We start from the raw sequence: 21927 nt of genomic DNA, 5'->3' as shown, positions 1-21927 counted from the left end.
GAGGGGGGAGCCGGGACTCCTGGGTTCCATTGGCAGCTGTACTGGTGGCTGGCGCTGAGCTGTCACTGAGTCACCCCAGCTGGAGTCCGGGTCACAGGCCGGAATCAGGGAAGGGCTGGGGGACCAGACCGCCCCGCCCCTGGTTGCGCCCTGGCCCCGGATGCGGTCCCCTCTCGGCCCTAGGGGTGACGTCAGATGGGGGCTGGAGGAGGTGGGGGTAGCAAAAGGTGGGGGCTCAGCCCCATCCAGCCTCAGCTCCCTGGGGGCCGCCCCGCTCTGCTCCCCCCGGGGCGGGGAGGGAAGGGTTAACCTTGTCTGGCTCAGGCCGCCCCGCCCCGCCCCGGGAGCTCCCTGCCCCCCCCACCCGGGGCGTTCCCTGCCGCCCCCCTTCCGGGCCCTCTCCGGCGGGGGGGGGGAGTCCGGGAAAGCGGGGCCCGGCGCCGGGGCTCCCCTCTGCTGGGGGCGGGCCGGGCCGGGCCGGGCCGGGCCGGGCGGGGCGGGGCGGGGGCCGTCGCTCTCCACCCCACGCCGGAGGAGGCGGCTCTGAAAGTCCCCAGCGTTCAGCTGAGCGGCCGGGGAAGTCCCGGCGGCCCTTCCTCGGCCCCGGCTGCGACTCCCCGGCTCACTCGGGGGCTGTGGGCACCCACGGGCACCCGGCCGCCCCCTCTGCCTGCGCGCCCGCCCCGGGGGGCACCCGCGAGGAATGGATCTGCGGAGGGGCCGAGCCGGGTCAGCCCGCTGAGGGACCCCCCGTACACACACCCGGGCGAGGGACCCAGGAGACCAAGGCGCCCCCCCCACTCCGCGCCGGGCAAGGGACCCAGGAGACCGAGCGCCTTCGGCTGCCGCCCCCTGCGCCCCGGGGCGGCGGAATGGCGGAGGAGATGCCCGTGGATCTAAGGACGTGGCGCAAGGGGGGGACCCCCGAGTGCCAGGGCAGCGGGGTGCCCCGGCCCAAGGACCCCGGGGGGCAGCGGGGTCTCCCTGCGCCGAGGACGCCGAGCCCCGGGCCCCCCGCGGAGCGCAGCAGGAAAGCGGAGACGTCGCTCCCGCTGCGCAAGCGGCGCTCGGTGGTGCGAGGCCCTGGGGGGGAGCGCCAGGGGCCCCCCGCCGGGAAGGTGCCCAAGACCGAGAGCGACGGGGGGCAGCGGGCTCCCTTCTGCAACGGCTACTGCCCCTCCTACGTGCCTGCGGCTTACCCCCGCCTGCCGGCCGCCTACTACCCAGGTGGGTGAGCCCGCGCTGCGCCCCGGCTGTTGGCGGGGGGCCGGGGCAGGCGGGGGCAGGGGAGAGCCCGTGGCCTCGGGCCGGGGGTGGAGTTCCGGAACGCCGTTGCTCCAGACTGGCTTCTGGTTTCGCGAGCCCCGGACTCCTGGGTCCCGCAGAAGGAATTCCTAGGTCCGGGGGGCGCTGGGCTCGGACTCCTGGGTCCGGGGGTGGGAGGGCGGTGTGCGGCGCTGGGCTCGGACTCCTGGGTCCCGCGGGAGAAGATCCTGGGGGCGGGGGGCGCTGGGCTCGGACTCCTGGGTCCCGCGGGAGAAGATCCTGGGGGCGGGGGGCGCTGGGCTCGGACTCCTGGGTCCCGCGGGGGGCGGGGAGGCTCAGACTCCTGGGTCCTCTGCCCTGTAAAAGGTGGATCCCTTGTTGCACTCACAAAACCCAATTCTTGTCCCCTCACCAGGTCTGGCCGGACCCTTCCTGGTCCCGGAGCGATCCCCCTTCTTCCACCCCGTGCCCCCACACTCCCTGCTGCCGGCCCCCCTGCTGGGCCACCCCGCCGCCCCCTACCCCCTGCTCTGCCCCCTGCAGACACAGCTGGCGGCGGACATCGCGGCGGCTACCAAGCAGGACGAGGACGGAGACACGTAAGTGCGGGGGGAGGGGGGTTAAATTACCGGGGGCCCAGCCGGGAGCCCAGACAGCGAGCCGGCTGGGAAGGGGAATCCCCGGCCCCGACCCGGCGGTGGAGCCCCCTGGCCCCGCCCCTCTTGACGTTTTCGTCCTGCGTAATCGTCCCATGGCTTAAACTTCTTACTGGAAGGGGCGGGGACTGGATTTCCTCCCCTCCCCCGCCCTGCCCCACGGCCCCGCCCTGCACCTGGCTGGAAAGCTTGGAGGAAGCTGGCGCACCGAGCTCCTGGGTGGGCAGTGACAGGGCACTGCAGCGGGGGAAGCTCACGGCACTGAGCAGTGACAGGGCACTGTTGTAGAGGAAGCTCACAGCACTGGGTTCCTGGCTGTGCAGTGAGAGGGCACTGCCATGGGAGGAGCTCACAGTGCAGGGTTCCCAGCTGGGCAGGGACAGGGCACTGCGGCGGGGGGAACTGCTCCTGGGGAGCTCATGGTGCTGCAGCCTCCCAGGCTGAGCTGCGCTGCCAGTGGATATCGAAAGTGGCCTGTTTGAGACAGGAAGTGGAGGTCGGCCGGTGGCTCGCAGCTCTTACTGGAAGCCCCGCGTGGAGGACCCTCCCCCCGCACTTGGCTGGGGCCCTGCTGATAAGAGATTTCCTTTTATTGTGGCTTTGCAGCTGGAGCTGTTCTCAGAAATCACCTGCGTCCTTGGGGCGGGGGCTGGGCGGGGGCACTGGAGCCAGGGAGTCGGGTAGGGAGCAGAAGGAGGTGAGAGGACTAGGGGGTGGGGCTGAGTAGCTGCATTCTGGGTGCTGGGGGGTGGGGTGGGCTGGGGGAGCCTGGGCCAAAGGGTGAGGGACAGCTGGGTTGGAGGAGGGGGGCTCAGGACCATGGGGGTGGGGGCGGAGCTGCCTGTTGCAGGGGGACCTTGCTAACAGTGCCAAGCCTGTTCTCAGCAGCGCCAGCATTCCTGCAGGCAGTTGAGGGGTGCGGGGTGGACTGGGGGTGCCAAGGACACTGTTGCACCTGCTGTTCTAGCCGGTACCTGTGTGGTGAATGGCTGTGGCTGGGGGAGGAGAGAGGAACTTTCTGTCGAGCGGGGGACCCTGAGAAGGTGACACCCCCCACGCTCCAGTGATGGTCTCTCTCCCGCTCTACCTGCAGGGCGCTGCACATCGCTGTGGCCCAGGGCAACCTACCAGTGGCCCAGCGTCTGGTCAGCCTCTTCCTGCAGGGCCAACGGGACCTGGACATCTACAACAACCTGCGGCAGGTCAGGCCTGGGGCAGGGCTGGCAACAGGGGAGGGGCTGGATGGAACTGGACAGCAGGCGGGTGGGATGCCAGCCTGCCCATCATGTGGCACCAGCAGACGGGAGGGGGGAACCCGGGCACGACGTTCCCAGAACCCACGTGCCCGGCCCCGCCCAGCCCCGGCACAGATGGGACTTTCCCCAGCAACTTCCTCCCCTGTTGCCTGGGAGACGCCCCAGGGTCAGAGCCTGAGTCACAGGCGGGGTGCGGGGGAGGGGGTTGGGATGCAGATGGGTGGACAACCAGGCACCTGGCACAGCCGGAGTGACACACCTGTGCATGTCGCACTGCAGCAATCAAGCACAAACCACACACGGGCAAAGCCTGCAGCTCCCGCCTCTCTCTCGCTCCTTGTCGCACTGGATTCCCAGAGCACCGGGGTGCACTGCTGTGATACGCACCCAGACACTGGCACGTGCTGCATTGCACACTCACTATGCACTGCTGTGAGACTCACACCCTGGCACACTTGCTGTGACACACGCTGCAACACACACCCAGACAAACCCCCATCCCGCAGCAAGTGAGCTCCTGGATCACTCTGCATTGCACACTCGCCGCACTGCTGTGACCCACTCCATGTGCTGTAACACGCACACTGCGACCTGCTTGCAGACATGTGCTCCCTGAAACATGGCACGCTGCACTGCAAGCTCACACGCACGGGTGTAACACGCTGCATCACGCGCAGACACTCCTGCTCCCTGCAACAAGCTTGTTCCTGGGGTTCTGCAGGCAAATGTGTGCTCCCGCTGCATGGCCACGCTCACGCACACTTGCCGGTTTTCATGTTCCTTATCTCACCAGTGTACTGGGACACACTCAGCTCCTCCCAGCACCAGAACCCTCAAGGAGCCACCAGCCTCCCCCTATGGACAAGTCCTCTCTGCCCCCCTGGCTCTGCTGGGGCCCTTCACTCCAACCTGCATCTCCTGGCTCCCTCAGCTCTGCTTGGGTACCTGTGGGCGGGGGAGTGTCTCTAAGCTGAGGGCAGCCTTTCTGAGTCCCATTCTGTGTGCCCCATTTCCCGTAACCCAGCACCTGAGCCAGCTCTGGCCCCTTCTCAGAAGCATCTGCGTCAGTGCGGCTGGGGGCTGTGGTTAGCACTGTTGGGACCCGGCAGCTTCCTCTGGTTACAGGGTGTGCGCCAGCTGCTTGCAGCTTGCGTGTTTTGATGCTGCAAGCTTCTCACAGCAGTGCCTGGTCCCAGCCCTGAGCTGGGAAACCCCCTGGCAGTGCAAGCTGCCCTGGGACAGTGGCTCAGGTGTGCTGCCAGGTGGGCCCCCTGCCAGGTGTGGTGAGCTTCCCTGAAGCAGTGCCCTGTGCTGATGGCTCTCTTGCCCCTCAGACTCCCTTGCACCTGGCAGTGATCACCACCCAGCCAGCCCTGGTGAAGCTGCTGCTCTCGCGTGGGGCTTCCCCAATGGCCCTGGACCGGCACGGGCAGACGTCGGTGCACCTAGCCTGTGAGCACGGCAGCCCACAGTGCCTGCGGGAGCTGCTGGAGGGGGGCAGTGACCGGCCTGACCTGGAGGCCCGGAACTATGAGGGTGAGCAGGGGCAGAGGGGTTAGACAGGTGTGGGGGGCCTGGGGTCAGGAGGGCTGGGGAGGGGAGGCATGGGGCAGGAGGGGATAAGGGTAGTTTGGGGGGTTTGAGGATTTTTCCCCTGGGACCAGAATCTCTGGAAAAGGCCCAAGACCTCCCCCAGGGAGCCCCATCCCCTTCCCCGTCCCTACTGGGTGCCTTTCTCAGCCTGGCGTTTCTCCCCACCTCCAGGACTCACTGCCCTGCATGTGGCTGTGGCCACCTCCAGCCAGGACACAGTGCTGCAGCTGCTGGAGCAGGGGGCGGACATTGATGCTGTGGTGGGTATGGGGGGGCTCTCCCCACCCTGGAGATGGAGCAGGGGGGGCCAGTACAGCAGTGGGGGAGACCATCCCTTCCAATCACCCCCTTCCTTGGAATCTGGAGACAGTACGGGTCCCCTGTTCCCTCCAACCTCCCCCCATAGGGGGGTTGATTACAGTGGGGGGCCAATCCCCTTCCCCCTACCTGGGGAGCTAGGTACAGCAGGGGGTCCTGTCCCCCTCATCCATCTACACACACAGGGGCTGGTTACAACCAGGCCTACAGAAGTGGGGAGGGCAAAAGAGGCAATTGCCTGGGGGCCCAGCGGTTCAAAGGCCCTGTGCTCCCGCTGTGGCTGCAGCTCTGCAGGCTGGGGGGATCCAGCGGCACTGGGAGGGCAGCACTGGTCTGGCTGCTCTGGCCTTGCCCCTCCTGCCCCAGGCTCCGCCCCTTCTGGGTGTGGGGCTGCCCTGTCCACACCTGCCCTCCACATTCTGGGGGGGGGGCATCGGCTCGAATTGCACCTGCACACCAAGTGTTGGGTACAGGGGGGGAGCGCAGAGCTGAGAGAGAAAGGGGGAATTTCCTGTGGGGGGCCTATCTGTACCTGGGGGTCTGAGCGTGCTGTGCTCCCCACACAGGACATCAAGAGCGGCCGCTCCCCCTTGCTGCATGCGGTGGAGAACAACAGCCTGGACATGGTGGAGCTACTCATACAGGTGAAGGGAGTCCCTGCCCACTTCCAGCCTGGCCCCACCCGATTTGCCCCTCTCACTTCCCACCTTGCCCCTCCCACTTCCCCATGGCCTCTCCCACTTGCCCTCCCACCTCATCCCTCCTACTTCCCCTTGGCCCCTCCCACTTGGCCCCTCCCACTTCCTGCCTGGTCCCTCCCCCTAGTCCCAGCCAGGCCACTGCCCCTGCCCCCAAGACATATTGTCCCCAGTGTGCTGGGCTCTGGGTAGGGAGAGGATGACACTGATCCTTCCGCCCTGGCAGAACGGGGCGAGCGTGAACGCACAGTCTTACGCGGGGTGCACGGCACTGCACGTGGCCAGTGGGCGGGGGCTGTTGGATGCCTTGCGGCTCTTGGTGCGCAATGGGGCCGACTGCGGGATCAAGAACTACCACAACGACACGGCGCTCATGGTGGCCAAGAACCGGCGGGTGAGTGGGGCTGGGGAGGGTCAATGGGATGACATGGGGGCTGCACAAAGAGGCTCTGAGGGGTTTGGGGGCAGGAGAGGCTGGGGGTAGTGAGGGTTGGAGTGAGCTTTGGGGCAGAGTGGGGGCCATGTGCAGGGGGGGGGTGTCATGGGGCCAAGGGAGGGCAATGGGCCTTGGGTGGATGTTGGGGGCAGGGGGTTGCTGTGGCACAGGGTATCACCTTTCACCCCCTGTTCCTAGGTGATCGATATCTTGAGGGGGAAGGCCTCCCGGCCCCCCCCAACCCCTGATGGTACCCGGGATGGGGCATCCCCAGCACCCAGCTCCAGCAGCTCCCCCGAGGCCTGCCTGACCCCCACCGGTGAGTGCTGCCCCGGCCCCTCTCGGGTGCCCGCCTGACCCCCACCAATAAATGCTGCCCCCTCAAGAACACGCAATGGCTGCCTTAGCCCCAGGGGCGTGGGCTCTCCCCTGTGTCCCCAGCACTTGCCTGAGCCCCAGCAATGAGCGCCACCCACCCCCGGTGCCTGCCTGACCTCTGGGACCTTCAGTGTCCACCTGTCCCTAGTGGTGAACCCTCTGCCCCCAGTGCCCCTCCAATGCCACCTGGCCCCAGTGGTGTGTGGTCCCCCATTGCATCCTGGTGCCCACCTGAGCACTAGCAATAGCACCCCACTCCCTGCCCTGTGCCATGCAGCTGTGGTCTGCCTTGAGGAGATGCACGAGGCCCCTTGCACTGGGGGCCCAACACAGCCTGGGGAGTGGAGATTTTGGGGGGTGCTGAGGAGGTGTTCCAGGTTCCCTGTGGGGGCAGGGTTTGGGGCTGATCCCGGATGTCCTCTTTCTCTCCTGCCAGGTCTGCCCAGTGCCTCTCCTGGCTCCCCGCTTTGTGCCCCAAGCCCTCCCCGCACCCCTGGTGCCCGCAGAACTGCTGCAGCCAATCACAGACCAGAGACTGCTGAGCCGACCAATGGGGCCTCAACTCCTGCCCCCTTCCACGGCGTGAAGCTGGAGGGAAGCATGGCCCTACCCACCTTGGGGCAGCCAATGGGCTGTGCCACTGCCCCCAAGCCTTTTCTGCAATTGGCTGAAAGCCTGCTGGAGCCCGCCCTCCTTGGGGCCATCTACCCAAGTGTATCTCCTGGACAGGACCCTTCAGCCAATCACCTCTCGCTGCCTCCTGTCGCCTTTCACCTGCCAATTGTCTCGAGGGCCCAGGGGCCACCGCCCAGTCGGATTCACCCCCACGGTGCAGGACTGGACCAATCACGGACTCCACAGGGGCCGGGGAGCCTACCCTGCAGTGTGGTGCAGGGGCAGCTGCTTCGCAGCAGGGACAGTGGGGGCAGCTGACAGCCAGAGTCCCAGGGGCATCAGCCCCCCAATTCCAGGGACCCCGGGCACACTGGCCCTGGGGAAGTAGCGCCTGGCTGACCGTAGGTGGGTGGGCTGGGGCTGGGGCTGGGGCTGGGGCGGGGAAGAGCTGCTGCCTGCAGGACCCCACAGGAATCTGCCTACGCTCCACCTGCCCTAGAAGTTTGTGCATCTCCCTGTAGGTCCCAGGTCCAGCTGCCCCCTCAGGTGGGCTCCGGGTGCCTGGCTCGCAGCAGGAAAGGGGACCCCTGGATGAGGCCAAGGTGGCCTTTGAGCTCTCGGCTCAGCTCTCAGCCTGGGTGAAGCCCTTGCAGCTGCTGTCCTGAGTGGGGGCACTGTGGGGCAGGGACAGAACATACCTTCTTTGCCCTACATTTCCCCCCCCCCCAGACAGGCACCACTCAGCAGCCCTGCCAGGACCCGGACCCCAGCGCAGGGCCGGAGCCCAAGCGAACACCCCCAGGCAGTGCTGGGGAAGGAGGGGGTGTTGGGCTGGGGTGCTGGAATCCAAAGTGCTGGCATGGGGAGGATTGATGGCCCTGAGACTGGACCCCAGGGGGTCTCTGAGCCTCTGCCCTGGGCTGGCAGGACCCCCTGCGCCTGTCACCCATTCACTAGCATTAAACCCTTGGCCCCCAGGCTGCTACTCCCTGCTCTCCTGGAGGCAGAAGTAGGGGCAGGAGGGGGAAGCTTGCTGGCCCCCCATGACAGTTGCTGTCAGTCAGATACTTGAATCTCCCAAGGGAGTGTTGTAGTTTGGGGGTAACTTATGGGGCTTTTCTAAGGCTCTAATAAAATATATTTTGTACTTTTCATGCTGTGAGTGGAAGATGTGGCAGACAGAAGGGGGCTGGAGGGGCCCATGGGGCTGCTGGGGGAGGCACTGTGGGGCTGGAGGGGCTGATGGAGGAGGTGCTATGGGGCTGGAGATGCCCGTGGGCCTGATGGGGGAGGCACTGCAGGCCTGGAAGGGCCCATGGAACTGATGGGGGGCGCTGTGGGACTGGAGGGGCCCGTGGGGCTGATGGTGGAGGCACTACGGGGCTGGAGGGGCCCATGGAGCTAATGGGAAGGGGCTGTGGGATTGGAGGGGCCCATGGGGCTAATGAGGGGCGCTGTGGGCCCTGTGGGGCTGATGGGGGAGGCTCTATGGGGCTGGAGGGGCGCGTGGGGCTGATGGGAAGGAGCTGTGGGGCCCGTGGGGCTGATGGGGAGGTGCTGTGGGGCTGGAGGGGCCCGTGGGGCTGATGGGAAGGAGTTGTGGGGCCCGTGGGGCTGATGGGGAGGCGCTGTGGGGCTGGAGGGGCCCGTGGGACTGATGGGGGAGGCTCTATGGGGCTGGAGGGGCCCGTGGGGCTGATGGGGGGCGCTGTGGGGCTGGAGGGGCCCGTGGGGTGTTATCATTGTTCCCTGAAGGAGCATTCGGACGGCGACGCCACCTGGTGGGCCCGTGGGGCGTTGCAGGCGGGTTTCCGCCGCGGCCCGGGCGAGAGATGCTGCAGGTGGGGCCGGGGCCCCTGGATCCGCGGGGGGTCCCCCGCCCCCGCTCCCGAGCCCAGCCCGGGCTGCGCCGGCCCAGCCGGCTCCTGGCTGGGGGCAGAGGGGCTCGTCCTCTCTGCCCGAGGTCTGAGCCCAGCTCCAGGGGGCAGTGACCCACGGGGGGACCCCACTGCTCCCCTCGCCCTGTGCCCCGCAGCCTCTGTCCCGTCCCTCCAGGGCACCTGCGGCTGCCTCAGCCTCATTGGCCAGGTAAGCCCGAGCCCCACCCCCTGCCCCGCCGTCAGCCCCCCAACCCACAGCTGCCTAGCGCCGCACCCCACCCCCGCTTCTCATCCACAGTCGCACCCACACCCCACAGGCCCCTCCTGGAGCCCAGCCCTGAGCCCCTCCCAAACCCCCGCTCCTCCTACACCCCCAGCTGGAGCCTGGCACCCCCGCCCTGGACCCCCAGGATCCCGGGGTCCCACGCCCGTCTCACTGGTGTTCGGTGCCCCAGTGTGAAGGGATGTGTCGCACATCCAGTCGTGTTCCGCATCACCCCCGCACTGGGGCACCTCACAACATTCCTTCCGCTCGGCACTGCACAAATCCAGAGGGAGCTCTGCTCCCCACCCACAGCCCCCCAGTCCGGTCCTGGGCCCCCCCCCCCGCTCCCCCACTGCCCCTCGCTCCTGCTCCCCAGCCCTGGGCCCCCTGTGATGGAGTTGGTGGGGGGGAATGCAAGTGTGAGACTCAGGCTGGATGTGTGTGAGACAAGCAGAGCAGTTCCCAGCAGCTAAGGATGGTCCTGGGGCTATAACCTGGGCTGGCAGGTAACACCTCAGCCCTGAACAAAGAGGAGGGAGGAGCCAAAGGGTTTTTTTTTTTACTCGGAGGCGGCAGTTAGAAGCTGGGGGGAGAGGGAGCTGGAAGGCAGCCAGCCTGGCGAGGGGGGAAGCTACACCCCAGAGGGGCACCCCTTGGGCTCCTGTCCCCAGGACGGGTTGGAATGACTGTCTCTGACTGTTGCACTGACTCTTCTGTGAGAAACTGGGCCTCTGTCGCCTAATAAACCTCCTGTTCTACCTGCTGAGTGAGAGTCACTCCTGCCTGCGGACGGGGTGCAGAGCTTGGGGACCCCTGAACCCCATCACACCCCCCCGCTCCCCCACTTCCCCTCACTCCTGCACCCAGTTCCCCCACTGCCCCTTGCTCCTGCCCCCAGCCCTGGGCCCCCTGGCTCTGCCAGAGCCCTGCCATGAGTCCAAAGGCCCCAGGGCTGCAGGCTCACACTTGCTCTCACAGGTGCGCTGGGTGTGAGCCGCCCCCACGCTCGGTGGGGGAGGGGAGTGACCTATCCGGATGTGACAATGGGGGGGGGAGGCTCAAGGCCTCGTGTGGCCCCTTGTGAAGCTCGGTGGCTTCCTCTGGGCTTGTTCTCGCTCTGCCGTGTTCTGCGCTTGGTTCTCTGGTTCCCTCCCCCGCGGCTGGACCCGCCCTGCCCGGCCCGGTGCAGGAAGCACAGTTCCCCTCTGGCCCTTCGCCCACGACATGGCTGCTGCAGGGGGCCCTGGGGCCCACCGGGGCCCCTTCGCGTGGGGCGCAGTCCCCCGGCGCTCGCTGGACAAGGCCCTGCAGGGGCTGGAGAAGCTGCAGCGGCTGGTGGAGCAGCCGGGGCTGGGACTACGGAACAGCCCCCCCTGCCTGCTCCAGCTCCTGCCCCAGACGCGCCAGCACCTGCTGCTGATCCGGGGCCAGCCCGTGGCCAGCCTGAACGGCCTCTGGGAGGCCGGGTACTTCCCTGTCTACATTAACAACCTCCAGCACAAGACCAAGCAGACCACCAAGCTCTTCAAGGGGGACCCCGAGGGGATCTTTCAGGAGGGGTCAGCCTCCAGGTATCTGCCCCAGGGTACACCGGGGTGGGGCGAGAGGGAGACCCCCAGAGATGTGCTGCACATCACAAAAGAGGGGCACCAGCATAGCTGGGGAGGGGGGGAGGCAGCCTGGGCTAGCAGGGGCTGCAGTTGGGACTCAGGAGTGAGGGGCACTGCCAGAGATGTGGGGAGAGGGAGGCTGAGGCTGTGGGTCTGGGCGAGGGAGGCCAGGGCTGGGATCATTGTGCTGTGGGTCTGGGCAGAAGGAGGCCAAGGCTCGGGTAACTGGTCTGTGGGTCTGGGTGAGGGAGGCTGAGGCTGGGGTAACTGGTCTGTGTGTCTGGGCGAGGGTGGCCGGGGCTGGGTTAAGTGGTCTATGGGTCTGGGCGAGGGTGGCCGGGGCTGGGTTAAGTGGTCTGTGGGTCTGGGTGAGGGTGGCCGGGGCTGGGGTAACTGGTCTGTGGGTCTGGGTGAGGGTGGCCGGGGCTGGGGTAACTGGTCTGTGGGTCTGGGTGAGGGTGGCCGGGGCTGGGGTAGCTGGTCTGTGGATCTGGGTGAGGGAGGCTGAGGCTGGGGTAACTGGTCTGTGGGTCTGGGAGAGGGTGGCCGGGGCTGGGTTAAGTGGTCTATGGGTCTGGGCGAGGGTGGCCGGGGCTGGGGTAACTGGTCTGTGGGTCTGGGCGAGGGTGGCCGGGGCTGGGTTAAGTGGTCTGTGGGTCTGGGCGAGGGTGGCCGGGGCTGGGGTAACTGGTCTGTGGGTCTGGGCGAGGGTGGCCGGGACTGGGGTAACTGGTCTGTGGGTCTGGGCGAGGGTGGCCGGGGCTGGGTTAAGTGGTCTATGGGTCTGGGCGAGGGTGGCCGGGGCTGGGGTAACTGGTCTGTGGGTCTGGGCGAGGGTGGCCGGGGCTGGGATAACTGGTCTGTGGGTCTGGGCGAGGGTGGCCGGGGCTGGGGTAACTGGTCTGTGGGTCTGGGCGAGGGTGGCCGGGGCTGGGGTAACTGGTCTGTGGGTCTGGGTGAGGGAGGCTGAGGCTGGGGTAACTGGTCTGTGGGTCTGGGCGAGGGTGGCCGGGGCTGGGGTAACTGGTCTGTGGGTCTGGGCGAGGGAGGCCAGGGCTGGGGTAACTGTGCTGTGGGTCTGGGTGAGGGAGGCTGAGGCTGGGGTAACTGGGCTGTGGGTCTGGGCGAGGGTGTCCGGGGCTGGGGTAACTGTGCTGTGGGTCTGGGTGAGTGAGGCTGGGGTAACTGGGCTGTGGGTCTGGGTGAGTGTGGCCGGGGCTGGGGTAGCTGGGCTGTGGGTCTGGGCTAGGAAGCCAAGGCCTGGGCTAGCTGTGGGGCTGGCGGGTGGGCCGTGGGAGCGCCTGCACACAGGGAGGGGCTGGCAGGCGGGCTGTGGGGGTGTCTGCGCACGGGGGTGGCTGGCGGCTCCGGGCAGAGTGTGCGGCCCCAAGTTACTCAGTAACCAACCCTGGCAGAGCAGCCCTGGCCAGTAAATGAACCACGACCGGGAAACGCCCAGATGCAGGGGTGCTGCTGCTCCCCCCCCCCACCCCGTTACCCCCAGCTCTGCCGTCTGCCTCCCCAGGGCCTGTGCCGGGGGACTGGAGCAGAGCACGCAGGTGGGCGGTGTCTGCCTGTCCGGCCGGCCGTCGGTCATTCAGGGGGGAGGCCCTGGGCTCCAGCATCTCTGAACCTCTTTGATGCTACAGCAAAATTGCCCCTCAGCGCCCCCCCGGCCATGTTCCCTGTTGCCTGCGGTGGGGACAGGGGGAGCCCATTCTCACCCCGCACCTGCTCCCCAGGAGGAAGCTGACCAAGCTGTCCCTGATCTTCAGCCACATGCTGGGGGAGCTCCGGGCCCTGATCCCTGACGGGCAGGACCGGGGGAACCAGTACCAGCCCAACCAGCCCTCTGCTGAGGCCTTCTGGAGAGGGACCTGGGGAACCCGGTGAGACCCCCGCTACCTCCGCCCTGCCTGCCCCCCGCTGTCCCTCCCAAACCCCTGCAAGGCCTATCAGGGGGACCTGGGGAACCCAGTGAGACCCCCGCTACCTCCGCCCTGCCTGCCCCCCGCTGTCCCTCCCAAACCCCTGCAAGGCCTATCAGGGGGACCTGGGGAACCCAGTGAGACCCCCGCTACCTCCGCCCTGCCTGCCCCCCGCTGTCCCTCCCAAACCCCTGCAAGGCCTATCAGGGGGACCTGGGGAACCCGGTGAGAACCCCGCTACCTCCGCCCTGCCTGCCCCCCGCTGTCCCTCCCAAACCCCTGCAAGGCCTATCAGGGGGACCTGGGGAACCCGGTGAGACCCCCGCTACCTCCGCCCTGCCTGCCCCCCGCTGTCCCTCCCAAACCCCTGCAAGGCCTATCAGGGGGACCTGGGGAACCCGGTGAGACCCCCGCTACCTCCGCCCTGCCTGCCCCCCGCTGTCCCTCCCAAACCCCTGCAAGGCCTATCAGGGGGACCTGGGGAACCCAGTGAGAACCCCGCTACCTCTGCCCTGCCAGCCCCCCGCTGTCCCTCCCCAGCCCCCTGCTGAGACGTGCACCCTTGTGCTTACCCCCACTACCCCCCTTCCCAGTGTGCCCCAGGTGTCCCTACTCCTCTCCCACCCCACTCATCCCCATCAGCCCCTGCCCTGCCCCCACTTACTGCCACCTGCCCCCACAGGAGCCTGGTGCCCTGGGCGGAGTTCCAGGCCGGGCTGCAGCAGGTGCACCCTGTGGCCCCGGGCCCGACGGCTGGCGCCCTGCGAGCCACCATGGACCTCACCTGCAGTGACCACATCTCCATCTTCGAGTTTGATGTCTTTACCCGCCTCTTCCAGGTATGGGGGGCCGAGGGGGCCAGGAGGAGCAGCCCCCCCACCTGCTCCCTCCACCCCCTCCAGCCTGACCTCTGTCCACACCACCACCCCTTGCTATCTCCCCCAGGGCTGCCCCAGCCAGCTGTGCCCTGCAGGCCCAGCCCCATATGGGGGTGGGGGGGCTCCTGCTGTGGCCAGTCTCCCCCCATGAGTAGGACCCAGGCGGTGCTGAGCCCAGCAGGATGTGGCACCTGCCCCCTGCTGTGCAGCGCTGACCCGTGGGCGGGAGACTGGAGGGTTTCCGGCGCAGCAGCTGTGGCGGAGGCTGGGGGATGGGACACGTGCAGGGCGGGGGGGGTCGCTGCTGGGGCTGTGCAGGGGAAAGGGGGATCTCACGGCTGGGGGACTGCAGGACGCTGGCCCAGCACGACCCCTCTGCTCGGCAGCCCTGGCCCACGCTGCTCAGGAACTGGACACACCTGGCGGTGACACACCCCGCCTACGTGGCCTTCCTCACCTACGATGAGGTGCGGGCGCGGCTGCAGCCTTACACCAGCAAGCCAGGCAGGTAAGGCCCAGGGCCGGGGAGTGGAAGCCCTTCCTGAGCCCCCACAGCGCCTGCTAGCGCCCCCCGGGGTGTCACCGACTGCTAGAGACAGCGCCCCCTGCTGAGCCCCCACAACGCCCCCCGGGGTGTCACCGACTGCTAGAGACAGCGCCCCCTGCTGAGCCCCCACAACGCCCCCCGGGGTGTCACCGACTGCTAGAGACAGCGCCCCCTGCTGAGCCCCCACAACGCCCCCTGGGGTGTCACCGACTGCCAGAGACAGCGCCCCCTGCTGAGCCCCCACAGCGCCCCCTAGCGCCCCCCTGGGGTGTCACCGACTGCCAGAGACAGCGCCCCCTGCTGAGCCCCCACAGCGCCCCCCGGGGTGTCACCGACTGCTAGAGACAGCGTCCCTGCTGAGCCCCCACAACGCCCCCTGGGGTGTCACCGACTGCCAGAGACAGCGCCCCCTGCTGAGCCCCCACAGCCCCCCGGGGTGTCACCGACTGCTAGAGACAGCGCCCCCTGCTGAGCCCCCACAGCGCCCCCCACCGCCCCCCGGGGTGTCACCGACTGCTAGAGACAGCGCCCCCTGCTGAGCCCCCACAGCGCCCCCTGGGGTGTCACCGACTGCCAGAGACAACGCCCCCTGCTGAGCCCACACAGCGCCCCCCACCGCCCCCCGGGGTGTCACCGACTGCTAGAGACAGCGCCCCCTGCTGCGCCCCATCCCCACTCCCTGCAGTCCAGCACCTGCTAATCTTGCTCTGGGGCCAGCACTGACTGCCATGGGACAGCGCCCCACTGCCTGCGAGGCCTCCTGAGACTTGGGGGTCACTCCCCGCTCACTCCACTTCCCCCCAGCTATGTGTTCCGGCTCAGCTGCACACGCCTGGGGCAATGGGCCATCGGCTACGTGAGCCGGGACGGCAGCATCCTGCAGACCATCCCCCAGGACAGGCCCCTCTTCCTGGCGCTGATCGAGGGGCACGAGGAAGGCTTGTGAGTGGGGCTGGGGCCAGCGGGGGGCTGGGGCTGTGCTGGGCACGGCAGAGACCAGGGACAGAGCCCTGTTACGTGCCAGGGGCTGGAGCTTGGCCCAGGGCTCTGGCCTGGGCTGGCTGCCTGGGTCCGGTGGGCTGGCTCCAGTTGGCCCTGGCCTGGGTTTCGCTCTGGGTCTGCCCTGGGGGCCCGGACAGCTGCTGGTGAGACTGGTGGGTCCTGAGCGCTGGGTCTCCCTCCACAGCTACCTGTACCCCGACGGGAAGAACCGGAATCCGGACCTGAGGGAGCTGACGGAGCCGATGCCGCAGAACCGCATCGAGGTGTCGCCGGTCAGTGCTGGGCTGCGCCTCCCCCGGCCCCTCTCCTGCCCCCAAACCTTCTGCCCAGCCCCCAACCCCCTGCCTGCCCCCAACGCCTGGCCCAATCTGAGCCTTCTCACCCCCAGGACCAAGCCCAGCTCTACTCCCAGATGGGATCCACCTTCCAGCTCTGCAAAATCTGCGCCGAGAATGACAAGGACGTTCAGATCCAGCCCTGCGGGCACCTGCTCTGCAGCAGCTGCCTGACCGCCTGGCAGGTCAGTCTGACCCCGACCTCTGACCCCTGTGTGTGGGGCTGCTCGACCGCCTGGCAGGTCAGTCTGACCCTGACCTCTGACCCGTGTGTGGGGCTGCCCGATCGCCTGGCAGGTCCGTGTGGCCTGGGGTGAGGTGCATTTCTGCCAAGCCCTGTCCTAATGCCTTCCCTGGGGTCCAGGACCTGTCAGAAAATAAAGGGTGGGCTGGAGTGTGCAGGACTCCCAGCAAGGGGCTGGGCTGTGGGGGGGAATTGGGGTCCCAGGTGGGGCCCAGGCTGGGGGTTGGGGTGCAGAGGGCCAAAGCCCCATTCACCTGTGCTCTGTGCCGCGCCCTTCTCCCCCCAGCAAGCACAGGCCCAGACCTGCCCTTTCTGCCGCCGGCAGATCCAGGGCTGGCAGGAGATCCGCATTGAGCCGCCAGGCGGGCGGGCAGTGGCAGGGGACCAGGAGGATGATGACCTGGAGGACGTGGAGTCAGTGCTGCAGGAGCTGGCAGCCCTGAGGGAGGTAGGGCCGGGGGGGCCGGGAGGGCAGGAAAGGGGGGAGGTAACAGGATGGATGGGGGACTGCGGGTATCACAGAGGTAGAGTCAGGGGAGGGGACCGGGGTATAGTGGGGGGACAGTGGGGGCTGGGGGTACCATAGGGTCACAGTGGGGCTGGGAGTGCAACAGGGGGGACAGTGGGGGCTGGGGGTGCTACAGGGGGAGGGACAGGAAGGGGGGTGGGGCAGGAGGTGGGAACAGGGGAGGGACTGGGAGACAAAAGGGAAGTACATGGAGGACCTGCAGGTGGCCTGCTGTCTGTCTGTCCCCACAGGTGGGGCACCCTGGGCTCTCCGAGTTGCCTGCCCCCCCTGTCCCACCCCGGCTGGACTTGCTCCAGCCCAGCAACCCAGATCCCACACCCCAGGTGAGTGCCCCTCGCTGGGGGGAAGTGAGTGTGCAAGGGACATGGACAAACCAGTGCAACAGTGAGCAAGTGTGCAAGGGGGAAATAAGTGTGCATGCATGTGCAAGGTGCAGCCCTTCTGATGTAACTCTTCCTCTTTCCAGGCCCCCCCAGTTCACCCTTTGGACCAGCCCGGACCGGACCCCACTGACTGGATCAGGCATCGTCCCCTGCCCCCGCATCCCAGGCCTCGGGGACCACCGGCCTCACCCCTCTCCCAGCGGCCTGAGGAGTTCAGCGGAGGGGGCGGGGCGGGGGTGGGGGCAGTGACAGCGCTGGAGACGGGGTGAGCGATGGAGGGGACAGACGGGGGGGAGGACACGCCTCCTTCCTCCCCACCTCCACCCCACCCCCACGGACCCCAATAAGCAGAGACCCCTGGAGTCTGTGGGCTCCCGCTCAGCTCCCCCACGGCACAACCAGGGTGAGTCTGTCCTCCTGCCCCCCGCCACCTCGTCTCCCCATCGACCCCCCCGCCCATCTGTCTGTCCTTGATGTGTGTCTGTCATTCTAGGTCACCCCCCAACTCCTGCAAGACCTGCTGGAGCCCGGGCCAGTGAGCAGGGGGAGGGGGCTGAGCCTGCCCTGGCCTCCCATCAGCACCACTCGGCAGCCCCCCAACGACCCATCGCTTGTGGGACCGCAGGCTGGGGACTGGGGGCGGTTTCACTGGGGGGAGGCGTCTGGACCCCTTTAACTGAACGAGAAGCAATAAAGCAGGTGCAAGGGCCAGCTGTCTGCCCCTCGGGTCCGCATCTGTCTGTGCCCCACTACCCCGCAGTGCAGGCCCAGAGGTGGGGCGGGGGGGGGCACAGCTGAGGGTGCCATCCCAGCTGTGGCCACCAGGGGTCACAAGCACCCTATGGCAGCCCCTGCTGAGCCCCCACTCAGCCTCCCTCTCCATGGCTCCCCCAGCCCCCACGCTGCACCCCACAGGAAGGGGGTTAACCGCAGGGCTCCACAGCTGGGGGCGGCCCCAGCAGAGGGGGGCAGTTATACCCCTCCCTGGGGGGCGGGGGGCAGGATCTGTCTGCGTCGGGGGGTGGGATCCTTTCCTGTCACTCCCTTCACCCCAGAGAGAGTGAGGGAGTGCCTGGGGGGGGTGGTCCAGGCTGCCTCCCATGTCCCAGCAGCCCTGGGGTACCCTCCAGCTGGCCCCCAGCTCTCTGCAGGCAGTCTCTGCTGGGGACAGCTACTCCCCTCGGAGCACATGCGGGGAGGCCATGCCAAGCGGAGCCACCCAGCCCCTGCCCTGGCCTGTCCCCCCATAAACTCCTGCCCCTCCCGAACCCCCCCAAGGAGCCCCAGGTTTCACCAGCAGTGAAAGTGGGGAGACTGGAGCCAGAAGACTGGGGGGGGTAGAGATGGGGAACAGGGGGGGTCTCACCCAGGGTGTGTCCCCAAGGGAGGGGGAGCCCCAATGGCTTGTGGAGACCTGGGGAAGGCACCCCAGGACAGCATAGCCCCCCATTTATTGTAGGGTGTTGACAGGGCGGGGGGGGTGAGCAGAGACATGGGCTGGGCCCCCTTCCACCAGATCTGGCCATGCCCCTCTCCCAACCCACAGCCCCCTGCTATCCTGGGCTCTTCAGCCAGTGCCCCCACTCCTGCCCCCCCAGCTCTGCCAGTGCCCCCCCACTCCTGCCCTGCAGCCCCTGCCCTCCCCCAGCTCCTGTAATGGACTTGGCTGTGTTTATTGCTGACCGCAGTTCCTGGGCAGCCCATTAACTCTGCCTGGCTCATTACCCAGCCTGCGCCTGTGCACCCCCCACTTTGGCCCCCGGCCAAGGGGCTGAAGCGGGGGGGGGGGGCGTGCTGTACGTGGGGGCCATTCCAGCTGGGGGATTGAGAGGGACACAGCCCGGAGGGTGCCTTGTGGGGAGCTGCAGCTGCGGGGGAGCAGGGGGGGCATGGTTTTATGAGCAGGGTCTGGGGGAGCTGTGGCTGGGGCGGTGTTCCCGCCCCGCGGCTCAGCTGGGCCCAGCTGGTCACAGTGCCCCCAGCCGCAGCCTGCGAGGTGCACACCTGCACGGGCCTGTGTCCATAACTCAGTCCATGCGCAGATGGACAAAAGGCGGCCAGGGCCTGGTGGTGCTGCCTGGTGCCCCAGGCTGGGCCAGCGCCCGTCACAAGGCACCCTAGGAGGCAGTGGCGTGACTGTGTGTAGCACCCAGGGCAGCAGTGTGGCGCTCAACTTGCCCCACTGGGGTGTGTGGGTCACTGACCAGGCTGGGGGTCAGGCATAGGCCTGGTGGGGGGGCTGGTGCGGCCAGCCAGGGTGCTGCCCCTCAGTGCAGGCACAGAGCGCACACTGCTGCAGACTGGCACAGCAGAGCCCACCAACCTCCCAGCTGCAGGGGGAGGGGCCAGGGAGCTGCGGGGGCCCGGGGGTACCAAATCCCAGAGCCCGCACAAACAGGGGCAGCTTATCTCCTGTCCTGCCCCCCAGCTGGGTCCAGGGAACCTGCCCACCCCGCAGAGCTGGGGAGAGAACCCAGCTGCGCTGGCGCCCAGCTTCTCTGCTCTAACCACTAGCCTCTACTGCCCCCCCGAAGGTAGACAGGTAAAACACCAGCATTCAGCTGAGTTTAGCTGCCCTGTCTATTGGGGGGGGGCAGGAGTGGGGCGGAATGAACAGGGGTGTCCCAGGTCTGCTGCCCCCCAGCTGTGCTCACTGGTCCAAGCCTGTGGGGCTGCAGTACTAACGTGAATCTCCTCCCCTGCCAGGGGAGCTGCACCTGGCCGAAGCCACCTCGGCATCCCCCACCCCCCCCAGATAGATGCCGCAGGGGGCAGGGCAGCAGCTGGGGGTGCGGTGGGACTGGGTTGGCTCCTGCCCTTTGCCCCGGGAGCTGCCAGGCCAAGGGGCGACCAGTCAGAGGCAGCAGTGCGCTCAGGAGCCCAGTGACCACGGGCTTCTGCCGCCATAACCCCCCCCCCCCCCAGTGAAGCTGGGGTCACTGGGGTGCCGGGTGCTGCACAGATCTGACCCCCTCCCACAAGCTCAGGACTCCTGGTGTGCCAGGTGCTGTACAGCCCAGCACTGGGCATAGGGAACAGCACCTTGCACAGTGAGCGGGGCCAGAAACCACACCGGCCCAGCTGTGTCCCCCACAGGCAGCGACCCCGGATGTGCAGTTGGCATTGGCCGGTACTGCCTCGCTGGGTCCTTCAAGGTGCTGGGCCCAGGCGTGGAGAGAGGGGACACAGCACAACCCAGAGGCCAATGCCAAGGAGGAGAGGGGGGCAGCTGGTTTAGAACAGGGGAGCCAGGACTCCGGGGTTCTCCCCACAGTTCTGGGAGGGGAGGGGGGCTGGTGGTTAGAGCGGAAGGGATGGAGCCAGGACTCCTGGGTTCTCCCTGCAGTTCGGGGAGGGGAGGGGGACTGGTGATTAGAGAGGAGGGGTTGGAGCCAGGACTCCTGGGTTCTCTCCCCAGCAGCTGCCAGCGTGGGGGAGGAAGCCTGGGGGCGGTGGTGCTGGCTGGAGGTGCATGATCTTTGCCCTGCATCTGCGGGGAGTGGAGCTCCCAGGGACAGGGGGGAAGGAAATGCTATTTCCAGCCTGGCTGCCAGGAAAACAGGGGCTTTTGTAGCACAAAATCTCACAGGTGCCCTTTAGCCCCAGTGACATGGGCCTGGAGCGGCGCCAGTGTGCCCACTGGGGGAAAGCCCCCCCATCCCGGTGCGCTGGTGTCTGCTGGGCTTAAGCCACAGCCCAACCTGCAGCCGCGTGTCTGGGCCCCAGGACTCTCTCAGCTCCCCCCGGCATGGAGGCACCTGCGTGGGGTGGGCGGCTGCAGTGCCCACAGCCGGCAGAGCCTCGTGGGCTGGAAGGGGTGGACGTGTGCCCTGTGGGGTGGAGAGGTTAGCCCTGTCTGTACTGGGGTGGGCCCCCTGCGCCAGGCTCACACTGGTCCTGATCCCAATGCTCCCAGCTCACCGACCTCATGCTGGGCGGCTGTCCTCAGGCCGTTCCCCCTCCGCCCACCCGTGCCCCCCGGCTCGCGCTGCTCCTGCTGCCCTCCCCCACCCTGTGCCAAGGGGGCCGCAGAGCCTAAGCCCCTTGGGCCTCCTGGAAGGGCTCCCCCGCCCAGCCCCCAGTGCTGCTCCCCAGCAGGAGCCAGCTCGTGGGGAGGGCAGAGGCGCCCTGAGCCCCCCAGCCCCCGAGGCAGGGTCTTCCAAGGGTTCAAGGCTGGCAGGGGAGGGACTGGCTCTGCTGGTGCCAGCTGCTGACCAGGAGCCGGGCCGGGTGGGTATTACGATCTTTAATACCGCGCGTCAGTGGAAAGGGGGCACAGCAGGCGGAAAGGGGGGGTGCACTGGAGCTGCAGGGGGGACCTGCCTCTGCCCCCTCCCACAGTCCCCCCAAGGGCGTTTGAGGAGCAGCTGCTGGACGTGGTATGGTTCATCCAGTGGCGGTTCCTCCCCCCAGGCTGGTCCCTGGGGCCAGGCCCCTGCGCAGGGGCTTGGGGGCGTTGCTCTCAGGGAGGCTGGGCACCTACCCTGCCTCTTCTGGAGGAGCTGGGGGGGCACAAAGGAGGGGGGGAACCAAGGGGCTATGACTGGTGGGGCATTGGGGGGGCTGGGTACATCTGTGCCCCCTGGGTCTTTCCTGGAGGAGGGGGCCCAGGCTCTGGGTTTTGGGGGGTTGGGGGGCATGGGGGGCACATGGGGGGGGCTCCTGCAGGCCCTGCATCACCTCTCCACCCCCTCAGCTGCAGCACACCCCCCAGACAGTGCAGCAAACACCCACAGCCCAGCCAGTGTTACGACTAGAGATGGCCCCGGCGGGGCAAATAGGAACAGACCCCCGGGGGGGAGCAGAGCCCCCTCCCCACAACATGGGGAACCGAGCTTCAAAAACCATTCACAGCCAGAGACAAACACAATACTGGGGGGGGGGGGGGGGCGCCGGGACAGGCACCGCAGCGGGCGGGGAATGGGGGGGGCGCTGGGACAGGCACCGCAGTGGGCGGGGGGCAGGGAATGGGGGGGCGCCAGGACAGGAACCACAGCAGGTGAGGAAGGGGGGGGCGCCAGGACAGGCACCGCAGCGGGCGGGGGGTGGGGAAGGGGGGGGCACCGGGACAGGCACCGCAGCGGGCGGGGAATGGGGGGGGCGCTGGGAC

The 21927-nt window shown here is 67.8% G+C and overlaps 2 protein-coding genes across 4 annotated transcripts; both read left to right on the top strand.

Annotated features, from left to right (window-relative positions):
* Window positions 1-508: 508 nt before the first annotated feature.
* On the top strand, window positions 509-8368 carry BCL3 (BCL3 transcription coactivator). Its single transcript, XM_074980619.1, has 9 exons — window positions 509-1227; window positions 1682-1865; window positions 3016-3124; window positions 4513-4714; window positions 4943-5031; window positions 5656-5733; window positions 6014-6181; window positions 6422-6542; window positions 7038-8368. The coding sequence occupies exons 1-9, from the start codon at window positions 873-875 to the stop codon at window positions 7532-7534; spliced, it is 1803 nt and encodes a 600-aa protein (XP_074836720.1). The 5' UTR covers window positions 509-872; the 3' UTR covers window positions 7535-8368.
* Window positions 8369-10223: 1855 nt separating this feature from the next.
* Window positions 10224-17946, top strand: CBLC (Cbl proto-oncogene C). Of its 3 annotated transcripts, none has more exons than XM_074980622.1 (11): window positions 10224-10932; window positions 12714-12860; window positions 13582-13738; window positions 14164-14285; window positions 15129-15266; window positions 15511-15598; window positions 15715-15846; window positions 16231-16353; window positions 16665-16757; window positions 16901-17220; window positions 17311-17946. In XM_074980622.1, the coding sequence occupies exons 1-10, from the start codon at window positions 10586-10588 to the stop codon at window positions 17084-17086; spliced, it is 1533 nt and encodes a 510-aa protein (XP_074836723.1). In that variant the 5' UTR covers window positions 10224-10585; the 3' UTR covers window positions 17087-17220; window positions 17311-17946. The 3 variants fall into 3 exon arrangements, with proteins under 3 accessions (XP_074836723.1, XP_074836724.1, XP_074836722.1); XM_074980621.1 differs by having other exon boundaries at window positions 10226-10932; window positions 16192-16353; window positions 17311-17934; XM_074980623.1 differs by lacking the exon at window positions 16665-16757 and having other exon boundaries at window positions 10225-10932; window positions 16192-16353; window positions 17311-17942.
* Window positions 17947-21927: the final 3981 nt, after the last annotated feature.

This window comes from Carettochelys insculpta, chromosome 30, assembly GCF_033958435.1.
Source record: "Carettochelys insculpta isolate YL-2023 chromosome 30, ASM3395843v1, whole genome shotgun sequence".
NCBI lineage: Eukaryota > Metazoa > Chordata > Testudines > Carettochelyidae > Carettochelys > Carettochelys insculpta.
This window is presented reverse-complemented; position numbering and strand designations above follow the sequence as displayed.

What these genes read in the sequence shown, in the direction of transcription:
- BCL3 (XM_074980619.1), top strand. Translation starts at nt 873, where the DNA reads ATGGCGGAGGAGATGCCCGTGGATCTAAGGACGTGGCGCAAGGGGGGG. An exon ending in CAGGACGAGGACGGAGACAC is followed by an intron (nt 1,866 to 3,015) that starts GTAAGTGCGGGG and finishes CTCTACCTGCAG; the next exon opens with GGCGCTGCACATCGCTGTGG. An exon ending in TGGTGGAGCTACTCATACAG is followed by an intron (nt 5,734 to 6,013) that starts GTGAAGGGAGTC and finishes CCGCCCTGGCAG; the next exon opens with AACGGGGCGAGCGTGAACGC.
- CBLC (XM_074980621.1), top strand. Translation starts at nt 10,586, where the DNA reads ATGGCTGCTGCAGGGGGCCCTGGGGCCCACCGGGGCCCCTTCGCGTGG. An exon ending in TACACCAGCAAGCCAGGCAG is followed by an intron (nt 14,286 to 15,128) that starts GTAAGGCCCAGG and finishes ACTTCCCCCCAG; the next exon opens with CTATGTGTTCCGGCTCAGCT. An exon ending in AGCTGGCAGCCCTGAGGGAG is followed by an intron (nt 16,354 to 16,664) that starts GTAGGGCCGGGG and finishes CTGTCCCCACAG; the next exon opens with GTGGGGCACCCTGGGCTCTC.